Source organism: Sapajus apella, unplaced genomic scaffold (assembly GCF_009761245.1).
Source record: "Sapajus apella isolate SASKATOON/1434 unplaced genomic scaffold, GSC_monkey_1.0 scaffold135, whole genome shotgun sequence".
In the NCBI taxonomy this organism is placed as follows: Eukaryota; Metazoa; Chordata; class Mammalia; order Primates; family Cebidae; genus Sapajus; species Sapajus apella.
In genome coordinates, this window is record NW_022437075.1 from 1,128,448 (window position 1) to 1,143,040 (window position 14,593).

General features: G+C 45.4%; 1 protein-coding gene and 1 long non-coding RNA gene across 6 annotated transcripts in view; one reads left to right on the forward strand and one right to left on the reverse strand.

Moving 5' to 3' along the window:
• Positions 1-13,682, forward strand: part of ZNF772 (zinc finger protein 772) — a 70,648-nt gene extending 56,966 nt beyond the window's left edge. The window contains exons 1-4 of one of the 5 annotated variants that reach the window (XM_032263214.1): positions 8,066-8,426; positions 9,023-9,313; positions 9,879-10,005; positions 11,268-13,682. In XM_032263214.1, coding sequence (XP_032119105.1) covers positions 9,972-10,005; positions 11,268-12,412 — 1,179 coding nt within the window. In that variant the 5' untranslated portion in view covers positions 8,066-8,426; positions 9,023-9,313; positions 9,879-9,971 and the 3' untranslated portion in view covers positions 12,413-13,682. Of the gene's footprint in view, positions 1-8,065; positions 8,427-9,022; positions 10,006-11,267 lie in introns of those variants that run through there. The other 4 variants (XM_032263212.1, XM_032263215.1, XM_032263211.1 and 1 more) reach the window with 4 other exon arrangements.
• Positions 6,928-8,223, reverse strand: LOC116539946. The gene is made up of 2 exons (XR_004264237.1): positions 8,116-8,223; positions 6,928-7,698 (listed from the first exon to the last, which is right to left on the reverse strand). It is a non-coding gene; the product is annotated as an uncharacterized LOC116539946 (long non-coding RNA).
• Positions 13,683-14,593: the final 911 nt, after the last annotated feature.

Genomic DNA, 14,593 nt, shown 5'->3' on the forward strand with positions numbered 1-14,593 from the left:
ATCGAGACCATCCTGGTCAACACGGTGAAACCCCGTCTCTACTAAAACTACAAAAAAATTAGCTGGGCATGGTGGCGCGTGTCTGTAGTCCCAGCTACTCAGGAGGCTGAGGCAGGGGAATTGCCTGAACTCAGGAGGCGGAGGTTGCGGTGAGCCGAGATCGTGCCATTGCACTCCAGCCTGGGTAACAAGAGCGAAACTCCGTCTCAAAAAAAAAAAAAACAAAAACAAAAACAAAAACAAAAAAAACAGAAAAAAATAAGCCTAGGCCATATGTCTCCCAAACCAGGCCTAGCAATTCTCCCAGATGACCTCATTTGATCTTGAGCTAATCCAGCAGCCTGAGAAACTCCCCAAGTCCCAGGTAAGAACAAAAGCCTTGTGATTCCACAGTTGGATGAATAACCAGCAGTGCCAGCCTTCCTGTTATCTTTCATGTCCATTATAACTTCATGTCCATCTCATGTCTACCCCCACAGGAACCTTGGCCACCAGCCAGACCCTCCTCACCCCTACATCCCCTTCCCCATGGCCACCATTTGCCTTCATGTCCTTGTGAAGTCCACCACTCCCATCCAGGTATCCAAGCAAGAGACCCAATTCTTGGCCCCTATACATTCTCCCTTATTATCTAATGGCATTACCAAAAGGACCTCAAGATGCTCCCTCCTAAATCTGCTCCACTGCTCCATCTTGGTCCACATACCAGCTGTATTGTGTGAGTCTCCAATCTGAACCCTTCACTGAATTCCAGACTTCTCTGTCCAGGTGCCCATTCAATGAATACACTCAAGGGTCTCTGGAAAATCTCATTTCAACATGGCCGAAACTAGTTTAATTATTCCCATTGAAAATTACTCTTACCATTCACCTCTCTCTCCCCAACCCTACACTTTAGAAAATCTGCTCACATCTACTTAAAAAACACAGACTCCAACCACATCTCCTATGTCCACAGGCACCACTCTGGTCAGCACTCCCTAGATAACTGCAGTAGTCTCTTTGTTGATCTCCCTGCCTCTACCTTTAACCCTACAGTTGTTCTCAATAGCAGAAAAAGCTTGTTAAGACTGGTCCATACTCGCTTTGCAGCCTTCCACATTTCTATCCTTCCTGATATTAAGGAACAAACAAAAATACAAAGAACAGAGGCTCAGTTTGTCAGCCAACCACTTCGGGTCTGCCTTATACTTGCTGATGTTTGACATAACGGAGATCTAAGGTTGCCTAGGCATTCCCAGCACAACCTTACCCCCATGTATTTTCTAATGTTGATCACTGTACCTTCTAAACCTGTCATTGGTTGCCAGCAATGAGAATCCCTCCATGTAATATATAGTCTGGGCCAGACACAGTGGCTCACGCCTGTAATCCCAGCACTTTGGGAGGCTGAGGCAGGTGGATCAAGTGAAGTTGGGAGTTCGAGACCAGCCTGATCAACATAGAGAAAACCCGTCTCTACTAAAAATACAAAATTAGCCAGGTGTTGTGGCACACGCCTGTAATCCCAGCTACTCGGGAGGCTGAGACAGGAGAATCGCTTGAACCCCAGAGGTGGAGGTTGCGGTGAGCTGAGAACACACCACTGCACTCCAGTCTGGGCAACAAGAGTGAAACTCTATCTCTAAATAAATAAGTAAAATTATATTGTCTGGACTCAGGGCCCTGACTTTGTATGATCATCTTCCAGGGAACTCAAATGGAACGGCAGTGAGAATAACAAGCAAGGAGTCCCAAGACACCATATAATTCTGAAGACCATGTAGGTAGGAGTTGAGGAGGATGAGGACCTTAAACATCCTCCACTTACCTCTTCATTGTCTATAAGTAACTCTGCAGCCACAAGAATCTATGGAAAAACAAGGCCATGAGAAGCAGACAGTGATGTTGGCAAAGGATCATGCAAGCCCCCTCCTCTACCCTGGAGTCAGGTGTGCCTGACTATCTACAATCTGGACTTTGGTTCTTAGTAATGCCTCTTACCTGTTGTGGACTTTTGGAAGAATGCACAATTTCCCTGTGCCTTGGTGTTGCCATCTGCAACATGGCAATAATAATGGTATTCACTCAATAGGACTACTGTTTGTATCAAACTCATTCTTATGTGTCTAGGACTAAGTATCAACTCTTACTGTACACATAATTAATGTTTCTGTCAACATTTTCAGTGCAAATAAACTGGTAGGTTTTGAAAGTGTGGGTTTCTGGCTGGGTGCAGTGGCTCACACCTGTAATCTCAGCACTTTGGGAGGCTGAGGTGGGCAGATCGCCTGAGGTCTGGATTTTGAGACTAGCCTGGCCAACATGGTGAAACCTCATCTCTACCAAAAATACAAAAATTAGCTAGGCATGGTGACAAGTGCCTATAATCCCAGCTACTCAGGAGGCTGAGGCAGGGGAATTGCTTGAACCCAGGAGGCAAAGGTTGCAGTGAGCAGAGATTTTGCCATCGCACTTCAGACTGGGCAACAAGAGCAAAACTCTGTCTCGGGGAAAAAAAAAAAAAGTGTGAGGCGCACATCTTTTATGTGGCCTCCTTACTTACTTACCTGAACCAGGAGGCCGTAGGCTCGGCACTCTCAGAGTATAACTCACATCTTTTTTTTTTTTTTTGAGACGAGGTCTCGCTATGTTGCCCAGGCTGGAGTGCAGTGGCTATTCACAGGCACGATCCCACTACTGATCAGCATAGGAATTCTGACCTGCTCCGTTTTCGACCTGGGCCTGTTCACCTCTCCTAGGCAACCTGGTGGTGCCCTGCTCCCGGGAGGTCACCATATTGATGCCAAACTTAATGCAGCCACCCAATCAGCATAGCGCACTAGAGCCCAGAGCTCCTTGGCTCAAGCGATCCTTCCACCTCAGCCTCCTGAGTAGCTGGGACTACAGGCATGCGCCACCATGCCCAGCAAAAATGTGGGTTTCTTTAACATACTTTTTAATTAACAATGTGATATTTAAGGTATTTTATCTTAATACTTTACAGTATATTAAGTTTACAACCAATTATGAAGTGCTTACATCAGTTAAACTTAATAAACCTGTGTTGTTTTATTTGCCTCTGTGTGCATATGAACTATGATCAATCAGTGCTTAAATAAGTACTTTACTCATAAATTCACAAGTTAATAAACTGGGACCTGGCTCTGAGGAACCTGACCAGATACCATTTCTTTTGGTAATCTGGCTGCCTGTTACATACTCTCCTGAAGGCAATACTGCTGAGAGCCCTTCTACTGGAGCAGTTATCATCTCTCCTGTGCTGATGGCTAGGGAAACTTAGGCACCAAAGGGGCTGCTCCACCAGCCTGGCTGACCCTTCCTCTTCTCCAGATGGACTGGACATGAGGACCTGCTGAGCCTGGAGTGGAAAACCTTAATACTACCCTGCAGTATCCATCCAGTCCTGGGTCTTTATAATCCTCCATTCCTGCAGACACCAGATAGACCCACCTCGGGCCACAAAACTCCATGCTATAGAGGCAGCCCCATCCTACAGGCCCATCTCTCCCTTCTCTCACCTCAGGACCCATCTGAAAGAAAACCTTAAGATTCTCGCTCCTAAATAGGAGCCCCAGTCCTTACCCTAATCCAGGCCTCTACCCACCATGTCTTGGATATCTCCAGCCCAGATCGCTTCCCAAACTTCCAGATGTGAGTAAGCAAGCTGCCCATGTGGTCATGACACCTCCACTCTGGGACATCTCAGGATCACCATGCCCAAAACCTACTCCCTGTGTAGCCTTCCCCATCTCCATTCTTCTTGATATTCAGGAACAAACAAAAATACAAATAAAAATCCAGAATGGCTCTTCATTCCTTACTTTCTTTCACAGTCACATCTGATGCAACAGGAATTCCTGTCTGTTCAGTTTTTGAAATCCACCCAAGATCTGATCACTACTCCTTCTCTATGGCCCAGTTCTACTTGACTCTCCACTAGTCTATTGAGTTTACCTACTCACAGGTCTGTCTTTACCCGCCTCACCCTCACTCCAGTCTGTTTTGCCTTTGGTAAACTTTTTGAAACAGATCGTGTCACTCTTCTGTCCCCAGCCCTCCGCGGCCACCGTAGCCCCCTCAGGATGAAGGCGGAGCTGCTGTGGCTCCACACTTGACTCGTCCCTTCCCAAGCTGCCTACTACAGACACCAGGAGGCCTCAGGTTCGGGACTCTCGGAGTGTGCCTCACATCTTTGCAAGCCGGGCCCCTTGCCCTCCCTTCCTAATCCATCACACTGCGTATCAGAAACAGGACCCAGCCCACAAAAAGCCCCACCACCCGGGGACCTGGGCAGGCGGCCCTCACAGGGCTTTAGGATTCAGGGGACGCCAGGAGAACGCGGCGCTCACCTGAGCGGGCTCCCTCAGCGCGGCCGCCGCCATCAGAGCCTGTGGGTTGAGCCGGGCGGGGGAGACAACGACAGACCGAGGAGAGCACCTGGGCCACTCTAGGCGCCGCCACCGAGCCTCAGACTCCCCTCTGAGCGGCGAGAGCAGTGCGCGTTGCTAACGCGCCTTCCGGCGCTGGTAGCCTCAGCCCACAACCAGCTTCCCGCAGGCTAAGTTCACCGTTAGAGCAACGGAAGTGACCGCCGAGGGGCGACGCCGGAAGTCTCGCCGATTGCACGTCGCACGCTTGGGCAGGTCTCTTTTCATTGCCCAAGCGTCGCCGCCTAGCGGCGCGGCGCCTTCTAGGCAACATAGTTCCCAATGCACCAAACTTCGAGGAAGTGGGCGTAGCTGCGGGGGTGGAGATTGGAGATGATAGTTAATGATGGAGATGTAAATGATAGATGATGATGGAGATGGAGATGGAGATGGAGATAGATGGAGATGGTGATTGAAGATGATAGGTAATGATGGAGATGGAGATAATAGATGATGATGGTGATGGAGATGATGGAGACGGAGATAGAGATGATGGAGATGATGGAGATGGAGATGGAGGAGAAATCAGGGTATAGAAGTTCTCTCGGACTCATCCTGAGACTGTTGTAATTGGAGATGGGCCTGGATTTCAGTTTCCTGCAGCTGATACTCCAATCTTTCCTTCTTTTGAAGGACTTGAAGAGGATCTTCAGGGCCACAATAAAGAGTTTTCTTTGGGCAGAGCCACGTATACATTCCCAACTTTCCCTTGGCAAGGGGACACCCAACGTTAAAGTCAACAGTGGCCAAGCAATGCCTGATGCATGATAATAAGAAAACGCTCTGAATTCTGGATGTAGGTGACGATAGTGTAGGGGAGCCCAAGGATTTACTTTCCTCCTTTACCCCATGCTCATTTGTGCTCTTTCCTTCCTCAAGGACCCAACATTGGTATACAGTCACAACAACAGGTGGCAAACCCGTAAGTGAACTCCCCCTGAATTTCTCCCCTTCATCCTTTTCTGCTCCATGTTCCCACTTCTCTTCCATTTCCAAATATAAAGCCAATTCCTCACACGTGGGTAGAATACTAGATTGTTGTTTACAACACACAACTATTGATTAAAAAAAGATGTCAACCCTTTATTATATGTCATCCCACTACCTCCATTTCCATTGAATCTAGTCCTCTCATGTCAGTTTAATTTCCCTGCTTCTTTTCCTGCCCCTTCCATCTGTGGGCTGAATAACAGCCAATTTCAACACAGCCTTGGGGTGACTTATGAGGACAAGAGAAAATGAAGCCTTCCCTCCTTCTTGGGGATTTCTGGAACGGGTGTTCAGTACTAGTGACTCTGAAAAGGAGGAGGGGAGTCAATATTGGGATTGAGAATATGGTAGACTAGAGAGACACATGTTCTTTACCCGTTCAAACTATGGCATTAGTTATTTCAGTTAGACAATTATGTGGCATGTGGAAGGGAGGGGAGGAGGGGAGGAGGAGAGTGAGGAATGATGAATCCATGACAGGAGTTGGACAATGTGTAGACAAATTTCCCCTTCTTAAACCAAGCAAAGGAATAAATGTTTTACTTCCTTGAGAACATCTATTAGAATGGATTCTGAATCATTCATCTAATAGATTATGGGTAAGCCATGAAAATTAGCTGACCATCATGACATGAACCTTTGTGAACAAATCCAACAAACATATTACGGAATCTTTCACACAGTAGAAAACATATAGAAAATTCAGAATCTGGCAATAAGAAACCCATAAAACATTTAGCAAAATATATATATGTGGTAAGACTATAAAGACATTAATAGAATGATTATCAAAATGATTAACAAAAATGTCATGGAAATGTTAGCTTGATGGGGTGTGTCAGGCATGTAAGGTGATGTGAAAAGAGAGGATGCCTAGGAAACTGTTTTTTAGCCAGGTGTGGTGGCAGGCGCCTGCAATCCCAGGAGAATCACTTGAACCTGGGAGGCAGAGGTTGCAGTGAGCCAAGATCACACCAGTGCACTGCAGCCTGGGCGACAGAGCAAGACTCTGTCTCAAAAAATAAAAAATAAAAAAAGAAAGAAACTATGTTTTTCATGACTGGTTTTTTCACAGATGTGGTATTAATTAAAAAACAAGCTATACCTCTTCTGAACATTATAGTGAATTGTGTGACAGTTTTGAAATAAAGAGTATATGTATACAACTTAATTTTATCACAGGAAGAGACAATCAACTAAAACTGACTCATATGTGTAGAACTGCAAATAATGTGATTGGTGAGGATAGAGCAGACTATTTAATCATTTGGCTTAGGTAAAATCATTATCTACATAAGAAATTCACTTATAGCCAGGTGCGGTGGCTCACGCCTGTAATCCTAGCACTTTGGGAGGCTGAGGTGGGTGGATCGCCTGAGGTCAGGAGTTCAAGACCAGCCTGGCCATCATGGTGAAACCCCATCTTAAGAAAAAAAAAAGAAAAAGAAATTCACTTATATCTCATTGAGTTAATAAAACAAATCCCATGAAGCTATTTTTTTTTTAAAATAGCAACACATGCTGGGTCTATATATTTTCTCTCTAACTTCTGGAATCCATTTTTATTTCCAACCTTTAGGAATATTTATATGTTTATAAGGAATGAGAACATCAGAGTTTGAGTCCAAGACTCTGCCTTTGGCCATATGTCCTTTAGGGCTGGCAAGCACATTCCTCAGTGTTTGGAAAGCCTAACCTACCCAAGGTGGCATGAGAAGCAGATGCACCTCAGGGTCTTATCATAGGTGCTCAACACATGAGCAGCTGCAGGGAATGAGTGAAGACTGAGGGCTGTAACCAGCTAAATAAATTTTGATGACATCTCCTGCCCTCCCCAAGTTTAGAGCTTAATGGCATGAGTCACCACCCAGCAACTCTAGACTTCCATGGAGATGGCCATCTGGTCCTTAGACACTTGAAGTCTGGCCACCTCATCTAGAGAGCCCAAACTAACTTTCCATCTCAACTATCCGTATAAGGAAAAGTAGACAGGGAGATGAGGCCATAGGATGGGAAAATATAACCATTTCATCAAGGAGGAAGGAGCCTAATATTTCAGAAGAGCAGTTCGGCTCCACAACAGGTAAGCAGCTCTACGTCCTGTTATTGTCCAAACACAGTCTTATGCTCAAGCCTTGATTCACCTTGTTTTGTGTAGTAATGCTTTATTCTTTATACTGCTAAGTAGTACTCCATTGTCTGTATACACCATAGTTTGTTAATCCACCTCATCTGTCTGGTTTTGTAGAATTTGCTAAGTCCATATTGGGAGCTGAACCTAGAATGGTAAAAACGAACAAGCAAACGTAAATAAAAAATGCCAGAAGTTGTTCTAAATAGTGGTGAAAATAACAGGGGATATAAAGGGGAGAATGTGAGGGAATGGCAGTTGTACCAAAGACACATCTGGAAATGTTTAAGCTGAAGGCTCAGGACAGTGTCCATTCAGATGAGTTGGATGTGGGCGGCTTTCTTGAAGGTGATAATTGAGTTGACACCAAAAAAAAAAAATGAGAAGGAAGCAGCTATGAATAAAAACAAGTTTAAAATATTCAGGTAAAAGGTAGAGCAAGTGACAAAGAGATGTGACCTGGTGACGCCGGACGCCGCTCACTAGCGTTGGTGCCATGGGAACTACATTACCCAGAAAACTTGGCGGCTGTGGGCCAATCAAAGCCCAGGAAATGGGCGTTACCGTTGGTGTGGAAAACGCCAGGGCGGGACTTCCTCAACCATCCTCGGGTGGACATTTTGTTTGCTTTTCCATTAATCTACTGGCTTAGTCTCCGGAACGCGATGTCAGACCTGAGGTGACAGAAACGGGAAAACGTGAGACAGCGTCATCTTCCCTGAGGAGAGGTGGACCTGAGATTCGACAGTGGCGTTGTCTGAGTAACCTAGCCGCTGGGTTTGTTCCTTCACGGCTGATCCAGGTTCTCACTTGTCGCCACCCTTCCGTAGTTCACTGGCCTGATGGCGGCGGCTGCACCGATGGACCAGGCGCAGGTGGGTGCTGCGTCCGCTAGTCCGCGCTCTGACCCCCATCTCTCAATCCTAAAGTTTCGAATGAACGGCTTCTCGGGTTACTGCAGCTCAGGCCCCTGTATCTAGAACAGCGGGGCACTTTTGCTTGGAACCCAATTTGACATGAGTTGAAGGACGTTCCAGGCAGAGGGACAAGCGTATGCAAAGGCTCAGGGGTGGTACACAGCTGGAGCGTTTGGGAAAACTGGGTCTTTGGTGTCTGAAAGGATCAGAGTGCGTTGTAAGTGATCACACCTGGAATATCATCCTGAGCAGCTGGGTTTCTATTCTGAGGGTGATGGGAGTCATGGAAGGTTCTAAACAAAGGAGAGCCACTATCTGAGGGTTTAAAGTATTCCATAGACAGCTTGGGGGAACAGACTTTTTTGGCCATGGGGGCGGATAATGAGCACTATTCCGAGGTAACACAGTTAAGAGGCATCCTTGAAGATGGAAGCACAGAGGGTAGACATTCAGCCCCCAGGTACTTTGTAACAGCATAGGAACGTGGGACGGGCCTGAGCCTCTGGGGTTCCTTCAAGATTGCTTGGCTCTCACAGTCTCCCTTTTCTCCACAGGTTCACATGAACTCAGAAGTTATTATGGACCATATACAGGTGAGGGGAGAATGTCCATACTCTCACAGATCCCACCCCGCCCAACATGCTCTCCAGGATTGTGGTGTTATATAGAACACTTTCCTGCTACTCTCCGATCTCTTGGGTCTGAGGACTCTGGAGAAGCCCCAAGCCCAGGGTCCTGAGTCTGGGCCAGGGGTTTTATGGAGGGGTTTCCATTTCTGCCAACCACTGGAATATGGTTGGAAGGTTGTTCCAGGCACAGGAACCAGTCTGTGCAAATACTTAGAGGTGAGGCTGAAATGGGAGTTTTCAAGAAATTGCAGGTCTCTTATCATGTCTGGTGGGAACCAAGAGCAAGGGGTGGGAATCATCCTGAAATAGCTTAAAGCTGATTATGTAGATTGGAGGTTAAAAGAGAATATTCATTTCATTTAGTGAGCCAGGAAGGTGATGGTAGAGAGCCAGAGATAACTGTGATCCAAAGAGTGATGTACATGTAGAAAGAAGTGTAGACTAATGACCTCTGGGCTTAAAGGAGAAAAGCGAGCCCAACTTTGGTTGTCTGGTAAGCATGATATTAGTGACCCCAGAGGAATTTGCTTACAGAAGGGTGAAGCCCTGTATGCTAGGCACAGAACTTAGAGGGTGACAATTCTTCACCTGCCTGTGGTTGCTATGGGTAGACACAGTCATCATTAGGACCATGAGGAGGGAGAAAACACCAATGGCACCTGATCCTCATATGTCCTCTGAGTTAAGTAGGAAGGTATACAGGATGGCGATGTGTGGGGGCATGGATGGGGGTTCTTGGGAGAGATGCTGCTCATGGACTTGGCTCTCCCAATTGTGGCAGGGGCAGGTGAACTTTGAGGACGTGTTCGTGTACTTCTCCCAAGAGGAGTGGGTGCTCCTTGATGAGGCTCAGAGGCTCCTGTACCGTGATGTGATGCTGGAGAACTTTGCACTTATGGCCTCTCTGGGTAAGGCCATCACATCCACCCCAGTGACTTGGACTGGGCCCTGCCCTTCCCGTTTTTTTCAGAGCATCCTTGTCCTTCCTACATCAGAGCCATGGACACTGCCCCCTTTCTTAGTTCCGGGAGTACGTTCTCTGAGTGCTGGGCTTGGGCTGTTTGTTCTCCTACCTCCTCCTCCTGAGCATTCCCAAAACCTCTTGTCTCAAAGCCTTACAGGGACGGATTCAGGAGTTATGCATTGTATTTTCAGCCCAGTGTGTCACATCCATCTTGTCCTTTTCTTGTCTGAATTCCTCTGTCTGTATCCATGATACCTCTGTGCCTGGGATTCTGCACTCTTCCTTTAGCTGACAGTTCCTGTGGCCTGCCTATACCAGGAATTGTATGGACCATTATAGTCACTACTTGCTAGGACCACTGGGCTATTCCTGCAAGACCCTACTCTGAGATTATTTTAATAATATTTAGTTTTCTATATGGGTTATCCAAACCAGTGCTTTTCTGTCTTTCCCTAGGACATACATCTTTTACATCCCACATAGTTGCCTCACTGGTGATGGGTACCTGACTGGATGGACGTGACCCCAGTTGTTGCCACAGGGACTCTAAGTGGGAGTGGCCCTGGCAAGTGGGAGCTGGGGAAAGGTGTGATATCAGGGCTGGGTTCATATCATTCCATAGCCTCCTAGTGCCTACAGTTGTATTAGTGCTAGGGACACTGAGCCATACTTCATTTTTATCTACTTTCTCATTTATACACTTGACTTTCATGCTCTGGCCTTTGGCCTCTGGATGTTTCATACCTCTGCCTCCAAGTCTTGCCTGTTCCTCTCCGTGGCTTGTTCTACAGTGCCTTCCAACATTGTTCTAAACTTAGTGTTTCATGAGATGTGTATCCCAAATAATCCTTAACCAACTACTAAGTAGCAATTTGATTTTCTTTGGTATGGACCATAACCTTTTGCACAACTCTTACCTGTCCCCAGCAGCCAAGAAAATCTGATTGTGAATGACTTTGAGACCCTGCCTCTTTTTTGTGCTGTACCCCACATCTTTGTCCTCTCCCAGTTGAGGCCTCCTCCATTCTATGACATTTAGATGCCAACTACTGTATAGGACACATTTGCTGAACTTGAGTTTGGACCCTTGTCCTAACGACAGTCCTATGACCTTGGTCTTAGTTGTGTTAGACACATATTTGTAGTGAGGCTTCCCCTCTTCCACCTGTGTCAATTTGTACTTCACTAGCATTTCTCTGTTTTCAGGTTGTTGGCCTGGAATGAAGGATGAAGAGATACCTTTTGAGCAGAGCTTTTCTATAGGATTGTCACAGATCAGGATTCCTAAGGGAAGTCCTTTTACTCAGAAGGCTTACCCCTGTGGGACATGTGGCCTGGTCTTAAAAGACATTTTGCACTTGGCTGAGCACCAGGAAACACACCCAGGGCAGAAACCATACATGTGTGTCCTGTGTGGGAAACAGTTCTGGTTTAGTACAAACCTTCACCAGCACCAGAAGCAGCACAGTGGAGAGAAACCCTTTAGAAGGGAAAAGAGCAGGGCCTTTCTTGTGAACAACTGCCCTGTCCAATCATCAGAGATGTCTTTTGTGACAGGGGCTTGTAAGGACTTCCTAGCCAGCTCAGGCATTTTCCAGCACCATGTCCCTCACAATGAATGGAAGCCACACAGCAGCACCAAGTGTAAGGAGGCCTTTCACCGTGGAAAAAGGCATTACAAATGCAGTGAATGTGGGAAAACCTTTAGCCGCAAAGACTCACTCGTTCAACACCAGAGAGTCCACACTGGAGAAAGGCCTTATGAGTGTGGTGAATGTGGGAAAACCTTCAGTCGCAAACCCATACTTGCTCAGCACCAGAGAATCCACACTGGAGAAATGCCTTACGAGTGTGGCATTTGTGGGAAAGTTTTTAATCATAGTTCTAACCTGATTGTACATCAAAGAGTACACACTGGAGCAAGGCCTTACAAGTGCAGTGAATGTGGGAAAGCCTATAGCCACAAGTCTACACTTGTTCAGCATGAGAGTATCCATACTGGAGAAAGGCCTTATGAGTGCAGTGAATGTGGAAAGTACTTTGGTCACAAATACAGACTCATTAAACATTGGAGTGTTCATACTGGAGCAAGGCCTTATGAGTGTATTGCATGTGGAAAGTTCTTTAGCCAAAGCTCTGACCTTATTGCACATCAAAGAGTTCATAATGGTGAAAAGCCTTATGTGTGCAGTGAATGTGGAAAAGCCTTTAGCCACAAACATGTCCTTATTCAGCATCATAGAATTCACACTGGAGAAAGGCCATATAAGTGCAGTGAATGTGGGAAGGCCTTCAGGCAGAGAGCTTCCCTCATCCGACATTGGAAAATTCACACTGGAGAAAGGCCTTAGGCTGGAAGATAGATACTCCATTTTTTTTGTTTAACATAATAACTGACCCCAGAGAGAAGCGCCAAGAGTAGCAGTCTTTATGTGTAGCCAGTAGCCAAAAGTAGAACTTTATACACTCAAACACTCACTCTAGGGAGGTTCTTCTGAGTGCCAGCTATATGGGAAGCTTTCTGGAGCTATGCTGAATTTTCTAGACCCTTGCTGGAATTTCATCAAGGTAGTGCCTCTGATAGAAGCCATCTGTCTTTGTGCTGGAAGAGTCCTGCATTGTGCAAAAGTAACCCTAATGTGCTTCAAAAGGCAGGCCTCTGTGCTTCTCCCTTCCCTTGAGGGAATCATCAGTAGCCTGTGGCCATCAAGGATTCTCACTTTTTTCTGCCCCACAACTGGTTGAAGCATGAGCACGACCCAGTTTTAGCCAGAAAGATAGGAGCTTTGTTCTGCTGACCACTAGCAGAGGGTTCCCTTCTTCATGGATATGGTTGATCTCACATGGCACTTCTGATTGATTTGTCCGGGCTCTAAGACATCTAACCTGAAATTGGCTGCCTCATATTCTGGTTTTGCAACAAATGCCTTAATTTTTAGACTACCATAAATCTTGGGGATTCTGTTCGCTATGTGGGTTAGGTTTAGAACAGAATTGGGCTAAGCCAGTATGAAGGGATGAACAGCTTTTGTGAGAGCTCCAACTATTTGTATCTCTGAGGTGATAGTAGGATGGCAAAGAATAGCTCTTGTTCTACTGTCAGCCTAACTTGCTTTGCTGCTTAAGGAAAGAATGCCAGTCTTTGCAGCCCTAATCTTTTGGTCTGTATGTCAGGATTTTTGCATAATTGAGGTCACCCTAAGCAGTGGGCATTTGTTGTGATAATCTCTGGTGTATCTGGGAGCAACGTGAATTAGGTCCCTTTTCCCCAGAAGATATTTCTTATTCTCAAGGCTTCTTAAGGAGAATTTGAACTCGTGGGACCTGTCAAGATCTCTGAAATCTGTTTTTCAGTAGGAAGTTGACACTGGCTGTCCTCCAAAAGGCCCAGGTAGGAATCATAATTGGTGCAGAGACCCAAATTATTAAGGGGATGGGAAAACTGCAGCAAACCATAAGGAATATGACCCTTCTAAAGGTACATCCACATGTGTTTCCATTACTCTGGCTCTACTATGAGGGTTTACAGAAATATTCCCATACCTGTGTCTCTTATGGCTAAGATTACTGTCCAGAAGTCAGTCTAAACATTTTTGCAATAAACTGCACATATTTACAGTGTACCGCTTGATAAGTTTTGATACACTTCTTTCCCAAAAGTTTCCTGATTTCCTTTATATTTTCTCACTTTCCTTCGCCCATCCCCAGGCAGCCATTGATTTGTTGTCACTGTAGATTTATTTGTCTTTCCTAGAATTCAACAGAGATACAGTAATTTAATATGTATTCTAATGTTCCTGATTTCTTAAATTCTGAAATTATTTTATGGTTCATAATGGTGTTCTGTGAGTCATAGTTCATTTGTTTTCATTTATACTTTGCTAAGAGTATTCCATTGTAGAGAAATAGTTACAAAGCAAGTGATCCAGGAGAGAACTCACGCAAGAACAAAGCCACTTTGAGACCAGCCTGGTTGACATAGTGAAATCCCATCTCTACTAAAAATACAAAAAACTAGCTGGGTATGGTGGCAGGTACCTATAATCCCAGCTACTTGGGAGGCTGAGGCAGAAAAACTGCTTGAACCTGGGAGGCAGAGGTTGCAGTGAGCCAACATTGTGCCACTGTACTCCAGCCTGGACAACAGTGTGAGACTCCATCTCAGAAAAAAAAAAAAAAAAAAGGAACAAAGTCATAGTATTTGTCAGTACCTTAAACTGAAAGTGATGAGCCATCATTTCTGCTATATTTCATAGGTTACCCTGGCTAATCCTGGTTAAAGGTGGAAGAAAACTACACAAAGGTGAAAATAGGGATTTTTAGGGTGTTCTCTTGGACTCTAGTGTTCATAATCCTATGTGTTTTTTTTTTCTTTTTTAGTTGTTTAATGTGAATTACATTAACTGATTTTTTTTTTTTTTAATGTTAAGTCAGCCTTACATTTCTGGAATAATTCCCATTTGGTCATGATGTACATTGTTGAATTTGATGTGCTGTTTTGTTTTTATTTTTTGTAACGAGTTTTGCACCAA